The sequence below is a fragment of the Equus przewalskii genome, chromosome 10 (genome assembly GCF_037783145.1).
Source record: "Equus przewalskii isolate Varuska chromosome 10, EquPr2, whole genome shotgun sequence".
In the NCBI taxonomy this organism is placed as follows: Eukaryota; Metazoa; Chordata; class Mammalia; order Perissodactyla; family Equidae; genus Equus; species Equus przewalskii.
The window spans coordinates 4,116,666-4,138,014 of record NC_091840.1 but is presented as its reverse complement, the minus strand read 5'-3'; the positions used below and the strand labels follow the sequence as shown (position 1 = coordinate 4,138,014).

Below are 21,349 nucleotides of genomic sequence, written 5' to 3'. Positions count from 1 at the left end.
GAGCCCTGGGGAGCCCTTTGCCCCCCATGCAGCCCAGACCAGGGGGTCTGAGCTCCCAGAGAGGCTCAGCGCCTGCTGCCCTTGGCGCTCCTGGGCCCCATCTGGAAGCTGCCCTCCCCCTCCACACTCCTGCGCCCCTGCCCCTCCACACTCAGGTCTGGATGCTCCGTGCGACAGCAGACTTGGGATTCAGAAATGGCCCTGTCCCTTCCATGGGCTCCAGCTCTCAGAACTGGAGGGGAAACCTGGGCCCACACAGACCACCCCCTGGCACTGAGGCCTTCTTGTGTCCTGGTGCCATTATGTGAGCATTTCAGAGGCGTAGCTCATCCCCTGGAGAAAGTGAGAACACGTCCATTCACCTGTGCATTCATTCGTTTATTCACACGTTCATGCATTCATGCATTCATTCGCTCTCCGGGTCGGGGGAGCCCCTCCGAGCCTTTGGATGCCAAACAGAGAGACCAGCAGAAGCCTGGTAGCTGTCAATCAGGAGCGCCATCTGCGTGATCAGAGGGGTGACGGAGAGGCAGCGAGGGCTGGGCTTGGCTGGGCAGGGAGGAGGGACAGGAAGGAGGGGATCTCTCTGAAAGACCTTCCCGGAGATTCCCGTTCCACACCCTACTCTAGGGACGGCGTGGGACATGACTGAGGGAGCGGGGCATGGCAGGCACTGACCCGGCCGGCTGTGCTGGCAGCTCCCAGAGCCTCTTCCCTGGAGCATCCCCGGGGGGCCCTTTCTGGAGGCAGGGGTCGGAGAGGGGCAGGCGCCCAGACATTAACAGCTGCATGTGAGCGTCGGACAGCAGGTCAGAGTCCAGGGTGCGGGTGTGGGTCCTGGTTCGGGTCCTGACTATGCCACTAGCTAGTTTTGAGACCTTGGGCACATTGCCGACCACCCCGGGCCTCAGCATCCCCAGCTGCCTAACAGGGTTGCGGTTGTACAGGTTACAGTGAGAAATGGAGAAGAGCTCCTGGCTGCCCTGCCTGGCCTCAGCCCCCGCCCCACTCCAGCACCAGGTGGGACCAGCTCCGGCCCCTCCTCCTGTCCAAGGCATAGAAACCACTTGTTGGCATGCCGTCCTCCATCTCAGGGGACAGCAGACAATGACTGGGACACTGTTAATATAACACTCATGAGGACGAATGACTGATGACACAAAAGCCATGCAGGGAGGGGTGATGAGAAATCAAACCAACAGTGCATGGACCTTCAGCTAGGAGCCCACTCGGGCCAGTGACTTTGGAACCTTGGGGGCTCCCTGTGCAGCAAGTCTGAGGACCAGGGCTCCCACCCAGTCCTCTCCAGCCTTAACGTGCTCAGGGGCCACGGCCTCTTGTTAAAGTGCAGGGCCAATGCAGCAGAGGTGGTCTGGGGCCCGAGAACCTGCATTTCTTACCAGCTCCCAGGATGCTGCCACTGTGGCCTGGGGACTGCACTTGGAGGGGCGCGGCTCCAGGACAGGCATTTCTCTAAAGGACAGCCCTCTCCAGAGCTGGGGGCCCTGAGCTTCCGGGAGACACTCTCCCTCGGGGAGGTCCTGCTGGTTTGGGAGCCCTCTCAGCCTTCGCTTTGCCCCTAGGAGGTCCCGACTGCTCAGGGAGGCCCGGCGGCAGAGCTCTCCTGAGGCCACGCGTGGCTCCCTACCTTGTTGATGACCTCCACCTTGATCTCTTCCTCGTCAGCAATGGCTTTCTCTTTGCTGACTTTCTCGGTTTCCACACCCACCACGTGGATCAGCTTGTCCGCATTCTCATTTTTCTGCTTGAGCTCAGTCTCCTGAATCGCCAGCTTGGCTTTTAAATCATCCACCTGGGGGAGGAGACACCAAGACATGGGCAAGCTTGGGCCCCGGCCGCCACACGCTGCCCTCCTCTGAGGTGGGCCGACAGCCACAGCAGCCACGGGCCAAGCAGAGCAGCAGGCCTATCAGTTGCTTATGATTCCCTGTGACTCGTTTCAACACGTCTTTGCAGCTTCTCCAAGGTAAGTATTTATTGAGCACCAATTATGTGCCAAGGGTCATAAGCATAAGACACATTCCCGTTGCTCAGGGAGTTGGTGCTCAAGGTGGCTGGATAAAAAAGTGTCAACGGAGTCACAGTACCGAGGAGTGCTGGGGAGGCTGGTGGGGCAGTGAGAGAAAGCTTGGAGCCAGAGTCAGAAAGCTCCCTCCAGAGCACCCGGGAGGCCCCAGGCCTGGCCAGGTGGGAGGGTGTGCTGGGAAGGGGTAAGTGATAGGGTGGGACATTCTTCCCCATTCTTGACAATTTCTACCTCGAGGAGGCTGCTCAGTTGCTGTAAGGGTCCCCTCCTGGGATGCACTCACTGTGTCCCAGGACCGCGTCTGGAAGGCACGTTTGGGAAAAAGAAATGGCCTGTTGGGCTGAGCTCCTCCCTGCTGCCCTTTGAGTGAGCTGTTGGAGTGGGAGCAGGCTCCTCCTTGGCTCCTCCAAGCTCTGTCCTCCTTGGACACCCCTGCCACCATGTTCCCCTCCATGCCCCCATAGGGGTGGTCCTGACCTGTTCAGCACTGTCCAGCACTGCCTGTGGCTGGGACAAGCCAGCCTGGCTCCAGTTCAGCAGGGCTTCCGCTAAAGCTGGGGTTCGGGTTCAGGCTCCCTCGAGGGCAGAAGGGCTGGGCTGCCCTCATCGCCCGCCCGCCCCACCCCGTGCCCTCACTGCGCTCCTCAGCTGGCACACGCCTCGGGCAGGGAAGCGGCAGCTGTTTACCAGGCTCTCTGGCAGAGGGCAGGAAAGGCGAAGAAGCCGAGACTACGTCATAGAGGATATTTAAAGCCAGGCAGAAAATTTAAAAATCAATACGGTGTGAGACAAAGTGTGGCAGAAGCCTTTCGATCTGGGCCCCACAGCATGAGTGGTGTTTTGGAAACGATACACATTCATCGACGGCACTTGACCGGATAAGCCAATCCCGCCAGCCTCGGGGCCCGAGGGAGAGCGCCCACCGTAACGCCAGCATTACGGAAGTGGTTTGAATCTATTTTTCATGTTAAAACCCATAATAGACTCTAGGGTATGAGAGTGGAAGTTTCTCCAAGGCAGGATTCCTGTTCCTCTTACTTCACTTCACACATGTGGGGGAAGGTTCCGGAACCCGCCCCCAGAGCCCCTGTCTCTGACCTGAGAAGCTGTGCTCTGCAGTTTCATCAGGCCGTTTTCCAGCCTCTCGATTTTGGCGACCAGCTCCATCCTCTTCTTGGCCAGCAGGTTCTGGTAGAGCTTGATCTGCTCCAGAAACGTCTTGGGCGTGGTGTAGTTGTAGCGCCGCTCAGTGGCCAGGTACACCTTGGACATCTCGTTGACGGTCGTGTGCACGTAGGACATGAACAGGCTGATGGAGGTCTTGACTTCTGGCTACAAAGACAAGACAGGGCCGTTCATCCCCCATTCCCCGGCGTGCACGGCCACATTCCGACAGGGCCCCGGGGAAGAGGCGGCTGTTGGCCACGGTGAGTCAGCAAGGCGGGGCTTCCCTTCCTTGCTGGGCACCCCGGACGAGCTGCACCCCCTCTCTCAACCTTGGCGGTTGAACTGTCAAAGGAGACAGCAACGCCTGCGGGGCCCGTTGTGGACGCTGCCAACATCGCCCCACCGAGGGGTTAGCTCAGTGCCAGAGACAGCAGAGTTCATTCCTGTTACTCTCCCTCTGATTCACACACAGCTGCTCGCCTGGGAAGGCACAGGGCCCAGCAGCATGTTTGAACGACCCTGGTGATTCAGCAAGCATTTATTGTGCATTTCCTATTCTGGGTCCTGGGGTTTAGTAGCTCCTTTCCTGGCCGCCTCTGTCCTCGTTCCACACCAGGGTCTCGGCCCCCACCACCCGGGCCTACCCCACCTGCCTGAAGACGCTCACTGGGAGCTTTGCCCCAGGAATTATCCAAGCGACATTAATTTCAATTCAGGCTAATTTGGGCATGTGTTCAGCCAACCCATGTTTTTTCAGCATCGACTCTGCAGCCCTCGCTGGTGCCAGTGGTGGGGCCACTCCCCGCTCCTAGGAGACCCCTGTGTTGGGGACTGAAACCCTCATCTGTGAGCTCGGGGGAAACGTCCTAGCTGCAGCGTTCCTGGGAAGGGCGGAGACGTCTCGCAAGTGAACACTCTAACGATGACAAGCAGTGGATGTGCCCATTTCAAAAATGAGGGTAAAAGTCAATTTCAGGTTTCTTATCCTACTTCATAAATGAATATGTGTTCAAAATACGTAAGACAGGATAACAAAGTGTGGTTTATCCCAGGGCTGCTCATCACTCGCACTGGCTGGGTCAGAGTTGAATGGTCATTTCTAGGGGCAATGAGCTCAAACGGCAAAGTGGGCACCACCCTTCAATTAAAAGAAAAGATGCTGTAAAAGAAAAGAAAAGGAGACGTATTATTGCCCCATCACACTTGTCACGCCCCATGGAAAGGGCAGGTCAGGGATGAGGGAGCAGCCCTGGGGGAGCCGTGTTGGAGCCCAAGGCAGGAGGAAAAGTGTGCACCCCCGGATACACTTATCAGAGAGAACACAGGCTCTCCGATCAGCTCCCATCAGGGACGGAGTTTAAGGCCCGAGTTGCTCAGTGTGTTTGCATGCAGGCGTCAACCCTCTTGAACTGCAGCGGCCACGAGGGCTGGGCACCCTGGGCTGACTGGAACCTCCGTCCCCCGGCGCAGTGATGCAGGGCCGTGACCCGAGCAAACAGCAGCCTGCCTTTTTTACACTTCTGGTATTTGTTCATCGTGAATGCTTTAGCATCAATTTTGATTTTTAAAAAATACTGCATGAAAACTTCACTGATCTTGATGGCTGAGGTTTTTGGGGCCCCCTTAAATTTTGTGCCCAAGGCAAGTGCCTGACCTGCCTCACCATAACCCTGGCCCTGGCGGCAGGTGACCCGGGATCACTTGTCTCCCATGCAGCCAAGCCTCCCGGCCCTGTGAGTGCAGCACCGAGGGGGGCAGAGGAAGCCCAGGGACTCACCCGAATGCCCTCCGTCTCCTCCAGGAAGCGGGCGCTGACCGACACCAGGGCATCTTCCGGCCACTCGTGGAACCAGTCGATGGCCGTGCAGTTGACCACGGCAGGGAATTTTCTTGCTCGAACACGTAGGACAGAGCCCACGGGAGAGAAACACAGAATCACCTAGGTGAGGGACACAGATGAGCCACTCATCAGGGTGCTGAGGCCAAATCGTGTCATTTTTGCCGAAAGCCCATTTAGAAGGAAAAGGCTCTGTCTTCAGATGTCTGGGGAGTGTGTTCCTGGTTCCGAGTTTGAAGTGTGGCCATTGTTTTGCAATGGATAAATGCTCAACTGACTTTTCGACCCTCACCAGCGATGTGAGGGTGCTGGGGTGCGCAGCCTCCTGAGGTGGCTCCCACAAAGGGGTCCAAAAAGGCCGGATGAAGGACGGAGTGGGGAATGGGCAGCCACGTTGGGCAGATGAGGCCGAGAACAGGAAAGGCTACAATCCCTTTGGCAGGTCGAGTCCCCAGGGACATGGAGCCTCCTCCAGGCCCCCAAGGACGGTCGCTAATTCCTGGACAGACTGGGACCCCCTGGGATCCCAGCTGCAGTAACTGCTGTGGGGACGGGCCCTGGTGGCCCTTTTGCTGGGCACTTCCTTCTCACGGAAGCCTCAGCCTCCCGCCCCCTCCTCGTTCTGTGGTCCCTTCTTCCGTGGGCACAGCAGGTGGCTCACTGGACGTGGCCAGTCCCCTGAAGAAGAGCCAGGCAGAGCACCGAGGAAGGGGCTGGGCGCAGGGAGCATCCACCAGGGGACTCCTAAGCCCCCACATCACATTCACTCATTGGGTTGTGTCACCCAGAGGGGACGTAGAGAGGAAACTTGCTTCATTTGCATCAAGCAGGGAAAAATGACAGCCAGCAGGTGCCTAGAAGAGCTATGGGGTTGGACCCTCCCCAAAGGGCAGCGCAGCCAGGCCAGGGGGCAGCTGCCCTCATGGGACGCTGACAAGGAGGGAGAAAAAGCTCCAAACTTCTCCCAGTCTAACTAGGGCGGTTCAGCCTACCTTCCCTACGAGGAATGCTCAAGGTTATCTATTTAAACTTGCCAGGGCCGGCGGGGGTGGGGAAGGTCTCATGTATAAAGCACTTCTTTTGGCCACGAGATACCTCCAATGGCCCACATGCATCAGGCAGCCCACCCACTCTCCCGGTGGACCACCACAGCCTGCAAGGGGGCAGCCGCACCTCCTCACAGAGCAAGGCCCAGGGCTGGGAAGGCAACAGGCACCGCACCGGGCTGCCAGGACCCTGTGAAGACGAGCCTCCTACCTTGAGCTGCCTGCGCACTTTTTCGATGAAGAATTTCCAGCACGCTTCCCGAGTGTCGGCCATGCCGAGGGACTTCACTTGCGGTCGCATGGAGGAAATGATGTTCTCCACCTCGTCCTCCAGGAACAGCCCTGGGATCTCCCCCGAGGCCAGCAGGTCGTTGATCAGCACCAGAAACTGCTCCTCCGCCACCTGGGAGTCCGTCATCAGGAACACGGAGGGGACGTTCTTCACAGCCGACTTCATGTACTGCGCCGCCAGGTCAAGCTGGGCCCAAGGAGGACAGGCTTAGGGTCCTTGCCGAGAAGATGCTCAGGTAGAAGCGTCCCCCACAACCACCCGGGAAGGGACACCTGGCGATCGGCTTCGTAAACAATGTGTAGGGTCTGTAGAAGGCAATCCACCCAAAGCCTCGAGTGGAGAACACGCTCACTCATAGCAGCACCGCTCACGACAGCCCAAAGCGGGGAGCGAGCCGAGCGTGCGCGGACAGGTGGCGGGGGCACGGTGGGGTCCATTCACGCCGTGGAAGAGCATGCAGCCTTAAAAGGAAGGGAGTTCTGACACTTGCTACAAGGAGGAGCCCAGAGGCCATTGCGCTCAGTCAAACCAGCCAGTCACAATAGGACGAATACTGTATGATTCCACCTACGCGAGGCACTTAGGGCAGCCAAACTCATAGAGACAGAGAGTAGGACGGCGGGGGCCGGGGCCGGGGAGGGGGATGGGAAGATGAAAGAGCTCTGGAGACGGGCGGTGATGACGGTTGCACGACCATGTGAATGTACTTAATGCCACTCAACTGTATAGTTAAAGTGATAAATTTTGTGTTATGTATGTTTTACCACACAGAGAAAAAGGAAAAAAGCCCTGAAATGGAGACCTTAAAAAAGGCCCGTAAGAAATCCCCACAGGCTTGGATTGGGAGCCGTCACCCTGGAAAGCAGGAGCCCTCCTCAGAGGAGGCCCACACTTCAGGTGACTGCCAGCACTCTACTAGCAGGATTTAAAGAGACAGCTCGACAAATCAGTGCATGGTCATTCTGGAAGAATAAATGAAGGAGATTAGCAAAAAAAAAAGAAAAAAAAAAGAAGTAGCAGCATGTTACAGAGTGATGAGGATTATTTTAGGCTGGTTACTTTTAAAAACTGCAGATGAGAAGGGGGCTCCAAGGAGTGGAATTTGCTTGCCCTTCAGATGAGAGACATTTGCATTTGTGAAGGAAGTCTCCATCTGTGGGGGTTGTCTCCCTCGGCACCAGGAGGAAGGGGGGATGGCCTTATCTCTGGAAACTCTTAACGGGGAAGGCAAGGACTTAAGTTATTTACTGTCTGGCAACCTCATGTAACTGACCACCCCCCCAACATCCTCCTTTGTCTTTAGCTGAAGATAATATTTAAGCGGTGGCTTCTGTCATTTACTTAATCCGGTTTGATTCTTATCTAAAAGTTATAGGACCACCCAATAACCAGGCCCTACTGGCACTGATACCATTTTAACAACTCTTTTTACATATTCTTTCCTTTGTCTCATAAAGAGATAACTCACATACCTATGCCTTAAATTTAGCCTTACTCTCCACCCATGTTTGCAGCAGAAGCGGCAGCAGGAGCTCCCCATGCCAGCAGCACCTCCTCCTGCCCTTGGGTCCCGTTCCCATGCTATTCCACACTATTCTCTAAATAAAACAGCACTACTGCCAGACCTTGAGAGTCCAAGAAATCTTTCTTTCGACTCCTTGGCTCACCGACCACGCATCATAGAGTAGTATGAATAGCTTGCTATTTTTGAAAAATACACCAATTTACATGTCGATTGTAAACATACGTTAAAAATGTCCGTCGGCATCATCTAAGTATCACTGTGAATTTTCAGTTTGCTGATTTGCTTTTCTACAGTGCCTCACCTTCCTGTAAGGCCTGCGGGCCTCCGTACTCGTTTAAAAGCTCAGCTCTGCCCTGTGGGAGCAGCCCGCCCCCCTGGCATCTCTGTTCAGAGGAACATCGCCGAGGTCCCTGAGCGGGAGTCGAGGGGGTGGGGGAGTGGTGACTGGGGTCAAACGTCAACCACAAATTCCGTGCGTTTGATGAGCTAAAAAAAAAAAAACAAAACGTCAAAGGCAAGCCCTGGGCTTGGAAAGGCAGAGGCCACAGGTGGGAGTCGGCACCGGCAGCACCCCTGGACTCGGCCTCCTGCTGCCCTGGAGACAGAATCGCTCTTCTCAGTTCACAGCGCTATCAGCTATCGCGTTCGTTGGTTGGAGGCCGACAATCCCGGAGTTCGTGCTATGTGTCTACTATGGAGGCTTAGTTGCAGGTGTGGGTCCAGCGGCCATCCCCGGGGAGGAGGAGCGAGGAGAGCAGGCGCTGATGGCAGCTTCCGGCAGGTCCGGAGCACAGGGGCCCGTCCTCAGGAACACCGCTGGCGGCTCTTCACGCCCGCAGGTGGAATGCCTGGGCGGTGGGGGGAAAGCTGCGAAGTGGCACCAAGTTCAGATTCCGATCCGGCTCAGCTTGGCTCGCCAAGGCAAGGGAAGCTGCTTGGAGAGAGCCTACTAACTGCTGCAGGATCCAGGCCAGAGCAGAAGATTCTGGAAAGACCCAAGGCCCGTAAGGCCTGTGAAGGGAGCTGAGGGCTCGGCTTGTGGAGGACCGGCCCCCTCGGCCCTGCGACTCCTCTTCAGCTGCGTCTTCTCCTCCTCGCTCTCTCTTCAGCTCCTGCCCCTGGTTCTCTCAGTGCCCCCAGGAGAGCCTGCTATGGCCAAGACCACAGGGCCATCTGTCTGGATTCTCTGTGGCCTTGACCCCACCATCTCAAAGCTCCACCGTCTCTGGGCTTCTGGCCACAGCTCCCACCGTGGCACTCGCTGCATGCCTGCTGACAGCTGCTCTGTGCCGTGGCCCTCGTCCTGTCCGCCCCGGGGATTCCGTCCTGCCTCAGCCTGTTTATCCTCTCTTGCATGGTCTCCTCCACTCCCACCCTCTTTGGCCGTGTGGCCTGTCCTGACATCTCCACCTCCCACCTTTTCCTGCATTTTCCCACCTCCATGTCCACTTGCGTGTCAGTCATCTCCTCCCAGTATCCCCTAAATTCCTCAGACGCCCACATACGCAACGCAGCATTCATTATCGTGGTTTCTCCCAGCATTTGCGTCTCGGCTGCCCTTGCCCCCAGCCCACTTCTCCCCCGTCATCTCCTGTCTGGTTGAGGGCGCCATCATGCTAGAACTGCTCCAGCTGCAAACGGCATTGTCAGCTCCAGAAGCTCAGCTCCTGCGGGTCCCCTCTCTGGCTAGAACACACTGCAGAGGCCCTTTTCCTCGCTGTAGCCGTCATTGTTGCCGGTAGAGAGGAAGGAATGTGGAGACAAGATTTGGGAGGTGGGGGGCTGGCCCCGTGGCTGAGTGGTTAAGTTTGCACACTTCGCTGCAGGCGGCCCAGTGTTTCGTTGGTTCGAATCCTGGGCGTGGACATGGCACTGCTCATCAAACCACACTGAGGCAGCGCCCCACATGCCACAACTAGAAGGACCCACAACGAAGAATATACAACTATGTACCAGGGGGCTTTGGGGATAAAAAGGAAAAAAATCAAATAAAAAAAAAATTCTAAAAAAAAAAAAAGATTTGGGAGTGGGTCTCAAGGAAGTGGGAAGAAGGGGTGTGGCCAGGGCTGCGAGATGGACAGGGAGCTTTCTCAGACCTTCGTCACAGGTTGCACAAACACAAGGCCCAGCTTCCGCCCTCCTCTTGGTCTGATGGCCGCTCCCCGGCCCTCCTTGTTCAACAGCAGCTGCAAGTCAGGGAGGCCACCCGGCCTGCTTGGACCATGGCCGCCCCTCACTCAGTTTCCAGGGCTTCTCCACAGGGTCCGGCCCAGCTCTCTGGGCTACTACTCCAGCCTTGGGAAAGGTCTCACAGGAATAAAAAAAGCACGCTGCCACCTGGCCTGGGGACTGTGCGTGGGGAGCTGGGGTCAATGGGTAGGATCCCAGCAAGGCGCCCGCCTCCACGCTCCCATGGGGCAGGCAGAGCCCTCGCTGGCCCACCTCTAGGTTCTGGTTCACGTCACTCCCTTCTCCCTTCTCACTACACTGCCCGGTTCCAGCCTTGGTGGGGTCACCGGGCTTCTGCGGCACCACCCCACCGGTCACCCTGCGGCAATCTCTGCTGTCTTCAGACCGTCCTCCACTTTGTTCCAGAACACTGCCAGGTCTTGCTCCTCTTCTGCTCAAACATCTTGATGGTATCTCGTTTTCTCAGGACTAAGTCCAGGATTTTCCACGTGGCACATGATGTTCCCGGGGTTGGATCCGGACCCCTTTCCTGCCATATCTCTGATGTCCAGTGGGCGCCCACAGATGATGGAAGGGATTTTATGACATAATATCTATCATGTCATTGTGAATGTGTATGTTACACTAATAACACATACATATACATATAACATCTTACTGTGACACTGTTATTAGAACAATTACATCTTGTAACTGCTCAGGAGTCTGCTTCCCCTAATACAAGCAAAGTCTGTTAGCCCTGTATCTCTCTGGCCTTCCCTCCAAATCCATAGAAGCTGCTTAATAAATGATACGAATGGTTAGTGCAGAGCCCGTTCACTGCGGGCGTAGAGTAATGAATTGCGAGAGAACGGATCACGGAGCTGCTACAGCCAACGCCTTCAAGTGAAATAACACTGTTAACACTGAACACCCACCTCTGGCCCTCAAGTGAGGGACCCGGAACAAAATCCTCATGAGGATGGAGCGGAGAGTGTGAGGCAATCATGAAATAAACCAACGCTATTTGGCCAATAGAATAGAAACTTTTCAATGGAGAAAACTCAGTAAAAATACACAGCTCCAGATGCAAGGATTCTAGCCACCCTGAGTGCCCTTGGGGAGATCAGTGTGAACTAGCTCAATCGGCCGAGGTGAGAACCGGGCAGACCCATGGCGCATGGACTCAGTCCAGGAGGTAGGGTTTGGGAGAACCTAGGCTGGGAAGACCTTGTCCCTTAACACTTGGATTTAAAAATCCAGTGGGTTAGTACCTTGATAGAAAGAGTAGAATGCACTGGGGACACTGACAACCAGAAGCCAGATGCCCACCCAGAGGTTGCCGTCCCTGGCACAGCCTGCTTGGCCGTGCTGGGAGAGCAGGGCTGAGAATTAGCTCTTTGTCCCATTGTCCTTTCCAGGGCCTCTGCCCACAGACCACCCCCTCCCACAGAGGTCCCAGGGCGCCACGCTCTGGCTGGGCTCCAGATCCGTCCAGCGAAAGCCGCCGGGCCAGGGCTGCGTTGGGGCCGTGTGGCATAGGGAGGGTCCTCGTGGGTCTGGACTGTCCTGACCAACAGAAGCAGCCCCAGCACCAAGGCAGAGAGAGGTGCCCATGTGACGTGGTCAAATGCACTTCAGTTCCGATCTGAAGCACTGTGACGACTAATCATGTTTGACTAGCACAGTTCCCCGAGAGAGCAAATTTTCGGGAAAAAGAAATCAATAAAGAGCCGCGGCAGCATGTCTTGGGGATGGGAGCCCTGTTTACACTAGTGTTTCTTTCATTAATTCAGAAAGCATCCATCCGGGGCCCCGCCCATGCAGTTAGACAGCCAGTGACGGTTCTGAGAACTGGGGACAATGCAGAACCATCCAGTGACCAGGGGCCAGAACCAAGTCCCTTTGCTGCTGTTGCCCTTGTCAACGGTATGGACTCAAATCTCCCAGGTAATTGAGACCCACACTTCCTTTCACCTTCGTCGCATGGGCGTGGGCACTGGCCAAAATGTCTCCTGGCCTTTACTTTCTAAGTTGAAGACCCCGCTGGTGCCATTCGGGGGCTCGGTGCTGGCTGGCTTCATTTTGGAAACGGGAGTGCTGAGAGTTTTCTCCGCTTCCCCTCCCCAAGGGCGGCTTATTGAAAAGCGGCGTCTCACCTTGAGGTCCGGGATCCCGTAGCCCTTCTTGAGGGTGATCTGAAACACATCCAGGGCGCTGATGTACGCGGCCAGGCGCGAGAGGCTCTGCTTGCCGCTGCCGCCCACCCCCACCAGCAGGGCGTTACCCCGGGGAGACTCCAGGATGCGATTGATCCTGCAGATGTGAGCCACGGCGTCTTCAAACAGCACCTGGAGACACCGAGAGAGGCCTCGACATGGCACCATGCGTGGACTCACCTCCTTGCAGAGCACGGGGTCTCATCAGTCCCCCAGCAACGTTTGCCGCGAGTTACACAGCCCCAGAGTGCCATTGGGATGTTTACAATGAGACAGAAGGAGAAATCCGCGTCCGGTGCTGTCAGCTCGAGCACTACTCACCAAGTTCATGACCGCATTGACTTCGTTGTAACTGTCCAGGACGTCCACTAGGAGCTTGTTCAGGTGAGCCGTGTCAGTTACCGAGAAGTATTTGGGATCGCCGATCCCTTGAGCAAAGTGGCAGAAGATATTTGGTTTGGCAAATAAGAGCTCATCGCCAAGATCCTAGACACGAGAGAGAGGATGCTTGTGCTGTTTGCCACCACGGGCACACAGATAGTCAACAGCAGCCTTAGCTCCTTACCATGGTCACGTCAGGATGCCAGGCCGTCTTCAGGGGCCCAAACCACTGCTGCCAGGGGCTGTGCAAACCACTGGACAAAATTCCCTGATGAGCTGGTCCAATCCCCATCATATCAGGAATGAACTGATCATCCAAAAAAGGCAATTGTGCCAAGAAAACCCAGGACACCGGAGCCGAGCACAGTGACCCCAGCAGGGTCGTCCTCCGCTCCAAGTGGATGGAGTGAGGTCATCACGGCCCGATCTACTGAGGGATCAATTTCTTCTCACTCAGATGGACCCCCTCGTGACAGAGTCATTTTGTGGGACCCAACGTGGTCCTTCCCATCCCAACCCAAGGGCCCTTCCGAGAGGGCTGGGGTTATCATTGGCCCCAGGCACTCTGCCCGCTTGGAGCCTGTCTGGGCTCAGCAGAGGAACTTGGTGGCTTGACTTACATCAAAGAATTTCTTGGTGGAAGCAATGGTGATTCTGCGCAATATTTCCTGGTCTTTTTCCTCAACCATTTTGTCACCGTACACTCTTTCAGCTTCATGCAGCCAGAGGCGAACGAGGTCAAGCGGGGTTTTCAGGACCTCTGCTGTGGAGAATAAGAGGCCCTGCCCCGGACACAGCATGGTCAGCATCTTTAGCTGGGCTACCGGGAAAGCCAAGTGCTGTACGTAGATGAAATGAGAAGATGGGCACTTCCCCGGGGAGTGATCCACTAAGGTCCTGATGCGATGTCTACTCAGGGCCAGGAAAGCCACTGATTGCCAAGACCATGCAAATCCTGGAGGCTGGAGGGGGTGTCTGTGGCCTGAGGGACGGGGGGAAGTTTTCCTCACAGGACAGGGCTGAGGGCTTCATCCTTTAATGGGGTGGCTGGTAGAGAAGGGGTAAGAGAGGCTGATCGTGGAGGGGAGCCAGACTACCAAAGGCACAGAAAAGTGGGTTACAAACTTGGGCTCTGCAGGAAGCCTGGCTGGGCCCAGTCCTGCCTTGGCCATTTGCCAACCAAGTGACCTGGGCGAGTTCAACAGGTGCTTATTGAGGGTCTGCACTCTCCTGGGCTCTGGGAACACAGTGACAACACAACAGACCCTACCTTCATGGAGTTGGTGTTCTAGTAGGGAGATGTAACTAGGCAAACAAAATAACAAGGTAATTGCACATTGCGATGGGTGCTATGAATGACATAAACAGAGGCAGCGAGACAGGGTGCATAGGGATGAGGAGGGGCCTCTTGAGGGCGTGACATTTGAGCTGACACTTGAAGTGGGAGGAGATGGGCATGACTTAACCTCTCTGAGACTTGGGCTCCCCTTCTGTAAAATGGGAACGTTTGAACATATTACATGTTGTTTGGAGGAGAAAATAGAGGTGTAAGTGGCCAAACCCAGTGCTAGGCTCACACTAAACAGTCGATAAATAAGAGGAAACATCATCACTGTCATCACCACCACCACCACCGTTATCATCATCACCGTCACCATCCTTGTCACTATCACCATCAATTATCATCATCACTATTACCATCACTGTCGCTATTACCATCATCACCATCATCACCATCATCATCATCGTCATCGTTATCATCATCATCACCATCAACACTATCATCATCATCACCACCATCAGTATCCTCATCATCACCACCAATTATCCTCATCACCATCACTGTCACCAATACTATTATCACCATCATCATCACCATCACTATCATTACCAGCATTGTCACCATCACCACCATTGTCATCATACTATCATCATCGTCATTATCACCCTCATCACTATCATTACCATCCTCATCATTATCACCATCGATATCATTATCACCATCATTATCACTGTCACCATCACCACTACCATCATCAACATCATCGCGATCATCACCATCATCATTAATATCATCACCATCACTGTCGTCAGTTCATAGGTCACTTTGTTTTCTCTCCTGAGAGTAGCAAGGAGGAGAGCACCTGTGGATCAGGGACTTGGCCATAAGGTGGCATGACATAGAGCTAAAAGAGCAGGTACCTGGAAAATATTGGAGAGGTCCCTGAGGTTGAAGACATAGTGAAACTTAATGGCGGTAGGAAGAAATGTCGTTGTGACCTTCTGATGCAGGGCTGTTATAGGAAAAAGACACATCGATTCTTATGTACTCTTAATGGCCTCAGGAAGCGCAAAGCTTCAGATATAGTTTCTAAAGCAAATGGACTATCAAATGGTGACTTAAGTAAGAATGTGCGCAGCTGAGGAGGGAAGAAGTCTGCCGCCCTCCTGACGTGTAAATCGTTTCTGTATGCTGAACTTCCTATCCTCTGCCTCCCCCTCTAGCAATCGGATTTCACTATAAGCTCCTCTTGAAACATAGCATCGTTTAAAAATATTGATTTAAAAGTATAAATAAAATATTTACCGGGGGAAAATCTGAAGAAGCCATCAGCCCCATAAAGCAGTGGGTTTTAATGACAGGAGAGGAGATGGCCAGCTTACCCAGGGCCGAGGCCACCAGCTGGTTGCTCATCCTCTGAACCACCATGGGGACCGAGCGAAAGGCCAGGTGCTGGGACAGGATCGTGTTGTAGATGGTCGCGAGGGCCTCCTGGCCCGGGAAGCTCACGGCAAACACACAGAAGTGGCGCTGTCCGGAACAACCACAAACCCGCGTCAGGCAGCTCTCGGGCACCAGCTCACGGCCCGGGCCACCTTCTTGGGAGCAGACTCTGTCCTCATCGTCTAAGGTCTTTTGAGCATGATCAGAATGGACAGTTTCCCTCCCCGTGTCTTGTATGTGGTAAAATTCCATTAAATATTGATTATATCTGAATCAGCCAAGTTTACTTCATGCTCTCAAGACAAATGTTGGCAGAGGCAAGAGCATGTCTCAGAGCACAGACCTGGGTTTGTATTCCGGGTCTCCATCTGCTTAGATAATTCAGAGGTGAGGTCCTGCCTGGGTGGGGTTGCAGATACAACACAGAATATCCTGTTAAATCTGAATTTCAGATAAGCAACAAATAATTTTTTTTTTTTAGTATAAGAATGTCCCAGATATTGTACGGGACATGCTTATGCTAAACAAATATTTGCTGTTTATCTGAAATTCAGATTTGACTGGGCGTCTGTATTGTTATTTGCTAAATCTGGCAGCCCTTTGGGATCACAGGGAGGGCTGGCTAGCCTCTTGACACCCCCGCTCCCCAGAATTTCCTGACACGTTCTGAAAGGTTGGGGAGTTCTCTGGAGGATGTCAGCCCGCAACCCTAACAGCCCAGATCAATGCTTTGACTCTCATTTGCCTAAGGGAGCCTCAGACCCACGGCAGCTGAGCGAACCGAGATTGACTGCTGCCTACCTGAAGCCTGGGGTCGATGGTGAAGGATCCAGAAGTGGGATTCATGCACGCCACATACTGGCAGTTATGGACATCTTTCAGTGTCAGCTTCTGTCTGTCATACCTGCACGACGGAGACCAGTGTAGAGGTGTGCCACCGGCCTGGAGGAGCCATCTCCGGCCCCCCACCCTACTCCAATAATGCCTTGCATGTGGTTAAAAAAAAACCCCAATAAATATGAATTATATGTGAAACAGCCAATTTTGCTTCATGCTGTCAAGAAAAATCTTTAAACAGGAGGCAACAGAGTGGCTTAGCGTGTAGGTCTGGGTTCAAACTCTAGCTCTTCCATTTAGTAGCATCGGGACCCTAGGTAAGCTGGTTACCCTCTCGTGCCTCAGTATCTCATCTGTGCAACGAGTCATTATGAGGATGGAATGAGCTAACACACGCAAACACACTTGGGAAGTACCTGAAATACAGCAAGTGTTTAATAAATGTTTACCACCCCCCCCACAATCATTGTAGTTATTAATCACTATGATTATGATTATTAAATAGGCAGAATAATTTCCTTGATGCCAGGGCACTGCTAAACCTTCCAGGGGCTCAGATGGGTTTAAAGGATATGAAGAGTTTGCGCGTCTTTTCATGTACTTGACCTTTTGGGTTTTCCCCCATGATGCATTTGTTCCCGTTGGGGGTTGCTGCCTGTTCTTGCAGCTTTACAGGAATTCCTTGACCACTCCAGATAATCCTCCACTGTCAGTTTTAGACACTGCAAGCATTACTCCCATTCTGTAAACTCTGTGTGTAGGTTTGCCCCTGGTGTCTCTTGAGAACAAAAGTCCTTAATTTCTATGTAAATCAAAGTAGTCCTGTTTTGGCCTCTACTTTCTGCTTCGGAAACTTGTGTTAAGAAGGCCTTCCCTCTGCAGGTCACGGAGACCTTCTCCTCGGTTTTCTTCTGCCGACCTCCTACTCTCTCCTTTCGCTTGTGGGTCTGCACTCCACAGGGGCCGCACCCTCGTCTACGTGCCAGCTGGTGTTCGGAGCTGCTGTTCCTTCCACACTTGCTGACAGAGCCACTGAGCAGCCCACCCTTCCCTGTTGGTCGTGGGGCCACCTTTCTCTGATATTCTAGAGGGATCTTTCACATCTGACTATGCCTCCCCCTCCTACAGATCCTTCAGGATAAACTCGGGCAGGTGTGGACCCAGGGCTGAAGCCTCCTGACTCTGAGGGCCCTTTTGAAAGAAAAGAATACAAAATATCTCAGTTTAGCAAATTCTGCAGGAATGCGTGACCCGATGAACCCACTCTGAGGGCGTGGAACTGGGGGCTTCCCGGGCCTCACAGTGGCGCCTCCTTGAGGGGACATGGGCGGCCCTCACAGTCTCTCTCCTGTCTTCCCCTCCTGCCTCCTCCCCTCAGCACGTGTTCTCGGCCCTGGCCATCCCACACCACTATCAGCTCCTCAAAGACGTGGAGCTCTCTCCAGGCCCCGCTCAGGGTGTCGCTCTTGGCCCGGCTGTCACCTCCCCGCAGCTCGCCCTCGCTTTTCTGCTGTCCGTGCGGGTTCCCACAGCCCGCTAGCGCTGTGAGCGGGCGCCGGGTAGCGGGGGAAAGGCAGGCGATGGAGTCAGACGATCATGGGCCTGACATCCAGCTCTGCCGCTCCTTGGGGCTGGGACCGAGAGGAGGCGACCACCCCTTGGTGCCTCTGTTTCTTGGCAGTAAGGGGCAGACTCTGAGCATCCTCTGACTGACTTCTGAAGGGATTTCTCAGGTTCCTTTACTTTGAGAACCCCCAGGCGTACCCAGGCCACTTGCCAGATATTTCAAGAGACGCTTATTGTAACCGCACTAAATGTTCTGATCTTTCCAAACTGCAAACTTCAACCTGCCACCCTTGGCTTTCTGTTGCCCTGGGGAGAAAGCCTGTCCCCTGCCCAGTGGCCCATGGGTCCTGGGGTCCGGCTGCAGCTGCCCTGGGCGCCCCACCCTCTAGCCATCACCCTCCAGCCACGCTGGCCTCCTTTGGCTCCTCCACGTGCCATCCTCCCTCCTGCCCCAGGGCCGGTGCACGTGGCGTTTCTCTGCCCAGGACCCTCTCCCTTCAAGCTTGCACGGCCAGTCCCACCTCAGCCACCTGCTCGCAGCTGCAGTGCGGCCACCCCAGGAGTGTCTCTGAGCCAGCAGTGGGCTCCTCCCTGACCACCCTGGGGGTCTTCCCTGAGAGCTCTCCCTTCACTCTAACTGCACCTCTCTGCCTCCTCCACCAGATGGACACCTCGATGGAGGAGGGACCTGTCTGTGTCTGTGCTGCTCCGTGGGAGCTCTGGGAACAGCTGCCAGCCTGGGGCCTAGCAGACGCCCAGGGCTTGTCTGTGGAATGGATGAGGAGAGGAGACCCTGATGGACCCCCGGGCAGCCCTGTGGCCCCCTCCTGGCCCCTGAAGCCCTGCCCCTCACCTCAGCCCCACCCCCACTCACTTACCAGTGCCCATGGTCCATGTGCTGCCGGATGAGTGTGTGGGGGGCCACCGTCCCGTACTTGTCCACCTCCGGCATGTTCATGTCGTCGATGAAGTAGATTAGCTTCTTGGTGCCTGGTGGCCCATAGTTCCTCCCTGACTTCTTCTCCAGCGGCTTCTCCAGAACCCCTAGAGGAGGGAGCAGGTTGGCCATGCTGTGCCGGATAGACGCCGGGGGGCCCAGAGCCCCCTGCTCCCAGCCTCGGGCCCCCCGCACCCCTGCTCCTGGCCCTGACCCCCACCCCCGCATCCCTTCTCCCAGCCCTGGCCCCCCGACACACATCCTTGCTTCCAGCCCCGGCCCTGGCCTCACCCTGCAGCATGGCTGAGGTGGTGTAGAAGTTGAAGGGCACAGCCTGCACCAGGTAGCTGTCGCTGTCCAGGCTGTCCAGCTTGTCTCCCATCAGCACCGACTTGCCCGTGCCCGCATTCCCCACCAGCATCACCGGCCACGACTTCTCCATGAGTAAGTCCATGAAGTAGCGGATGCGGATGGTCTCGATGGTGTGCACCAGAGAGGCCTGGGGGGAGGGCAGGGACAGCGTTTCCTCCTGCTGACTTCTTGCAGACCCCAACAGAGGTCTTGGGGTTTGTTAAATCCCCAGGTTTACTGAAAAGGTCCCACTGTTGAAAATCGTTTGCACTTGGACATTCCATCAGGAAGCGTGGGCTGGGGCACCGAGTCTTGCTCCCAAATGGTCAGTAAATGGTCCCCACTCTGGGGAGGTTACCTGCAGTGGGACGTCGGGGTCCAGCTCGAAGGCGGGCACTTTGTCCGTCCACGGCAGGAACTTTTTGGTGTCAGGGTCTATGTAGTAGTCAAAGATGGTCCCCTGCGAGGGGAACTTGATCGTTTTAAACTCGTTGATCCACCATCTGCTGAACTCGACTCGATAATCTATGAGCTGTTAGAAAACAAAAACGAAGCCAGGGCCCAGCTAGAGGAGGTCGAGAGGCCCGTTCCCGGCGGCTGGGTCCCCTCGGCCGCGGCCGCTCACCTGGTCCTGGAACATGGCGCCGCCGAAGGCCCAGAAGCAGGCGAACACGAAGTAGAGCTCGTAGAGCTCCTTGGGGGAGTCGGGCGGCGCGTTCTTCTCCGTGAGCAGGCACTCGAGCAGGTACAGGATCATCTGGACGACCGTGACCTCGGGCACCGGCGTGATCTTCTTGAACCCAAAGCGCAGCTTGTCTAGGCACGTGGGCAGGTACTTGTCGAAGAGGATCATCAGGTTGGCCTTCTCCGACTGCACCTTGCGCCTCTCAATCCAGCTGCTCACCACCCTGGGGGAGACGGGAGGCGCCGGTGACGGGGCCACCACGTCCCTCTCGTTAGTGTACACCTCCTGGTGCCTCTACATCATTCTGGTGCTCCCGCCTGGCGATGAGGCCAGTCACAGACCTTAGGAGGGTCTCATGAGGATCCTGGGGGTGTGCTCGTTCTCTGGGATTCTAGCTGCGGGGGTGCTGTAAGCCTACAACAACTGGGAGCCATCTTTGCTGCCTCAAATGAAGCTAATATTGAGGGCAGGAGAGCTGAGTATAGGAGGAGAGAGGAGAGAAAGGTTTCATGACAATATCTGGTGGGGGGCAGGGAGAGAAAGGATGGGAAGGGAAGAGAAAGGAGAGAAGAGCAGGGATATCTTATTACACCATCTGGACTCCTGGATCCAGCCATGCCTGATGAATGCCCCGGTGAATTGAGCCAATAGACTTTTTTTGTGTGCTTCAGTGAGTTTGAGTTGAATTTGTCAGGTTCAGTGGAAGAGTCCAAACCCATGCAGCAGGCAATCCTGAGGAGCCATGGTGGGTTGTCTGGCACACAGCCACCTCTGGAGTGGGTGGCATAGAGGCGGTCCACCACAACGACAAGGGTGTGGACCCTGGAGCCCTGCTGCCTGGGTTTGTAATGGGCTCTACTTGGCCAGCAGTGGCCTTAGGCAAGTTACTCAACATGTCGGGGTCCCAGATTTCCCATCTGTAAATGGGAGTGAAGGTAATAACTCCCATTTCAGGGGACTGCCTGGGCTGATATTTACAAAGCCCGTGGAAGGGAGCGTGGTCCACAGCGAGTGCTAAGTAAGTATCCCCTAAAAGCATGCAGAGCGCCTGCTCCCTCGCCAGTCGAGGAGCCGTCATTTCCAGGATGGGAGCATAAGCAGGAAGCTCACGTCACCGAACAGCTCTCCTGGCCGCCCAGCCGACAGGCGCGCCCTTGTGTCTGCGAGTGAGCCAGCTGGAGCTCAGGCACGGGAAGCACTGCTTCTTACTGCCCCGCCATCAGACAGAGACACGAGAGCTCCAACCCTCTGCCCCACTGCACCCTGGATCATCCAGGAAAACCCATCAGGCCTTTAGACAATCCATGTCTGCACGCAAAACATGGGCCCCAGCGCCGGGCCAGTCGGGAGCTGGATTCCAAAGACAGTGGCTCTTCAGAATAGAGACCAATTTGCAAGTCTATACATAGACTGCAGCGTTTGCCTTCTGTTTTCAAGGCGGTTGTGTCAAATTTTAATTTTGCCTTGGTTGGAGTCATTTGGTGCATGCAAATGCGCATGCCGGCTTTGATTTGAAACTTGAGCCCGGAGAGACACACGGAGGATGAGTCGGCTTCCCTGCCGGT

General features: G+C 55.2%; 1 protein-coding gene and 1 long non-coding RNA gene across 4 annotated transcripts in view; one reads left to right on the top strand and one right to left on the bottom strand.

Annotated features, from left to right (window-relative positions):
* The window catches only part of DNAH17 (dynein axonemal heavy chain 17), a 110,712-nt gene that overhangs the window by 29,989 nt on the left and 59,374 nt on the right, over nt 1-21,349 (bottom strand). For 2 of the 3 annotated variants that reach the window (XR_011522838.1, XM_008524885.2), the window contains exons 45-58: nt 19,725-20,007; nt 19,458-19,631; nt 19,040-19,247; nt 18,690-18,855; nt 16,210-16,312; nt 15,348-15,495; nt 14,886-14,977; nt 13,304-13,465; nt 12,624-12,788; nt 12,243-12,434; nt 6,309-6,575; nt 4,992-5,153; nt 3,146-3,379; nt 1,649-1,813 (exon numbers count right to left, since the gene is read on the bottom strand). Coding sequence is in view for 2 of the 3 variants with exons in the window: in XM_008524885.2 (XP_008523107.2) it covers nt 1,649-1,813; nt 3,146-3,379; nt 4,992-5,153; nt 6,309-6,575; nt 12,243-12,434; nt 12,624-12,788; nt 13,304-13,465; nt 14,886-14,977; nt 15,348-15,495; nt 16,210-16,312; nt 18,690-18,855; nt 19,040-19,247; nt 19,458-19,631; nt 19,725-20,007 (2,521 nt within the window). In the remaining variant the exon portion in view is untranslated. Of the gene's footprint in view, nt 1-1,648; nt 1,814-3,145; nt 3,380-4,991; nt 5,154-6,308; nt 6,576-12,242; nt 12,435-12,623; nt 12,789-13,303; nt 13,466-14,885; nt 14,978-15,347; nt 15,496-16,209; nt 16,313-18,689; nt 18,856-19,039; nt 19,248-19,457; nt 19,632-19,724; nt 20,008-21,349 lie in introns of those variants that run through there. The other variant, XM_070559811.1, reaches the window with a different exon arrangement.
* LOC139073808 (uncharacterized) lies at nt 602-8,013 on the top strand. The gene is made up of 3 exons (XR_011522839.1): nt 602-809; nt 1,584-1,987; nt 7,161-8,013. It is a non-coding gene; the product is annotated as an uncharacterized lncRNA (long non-coding RNA).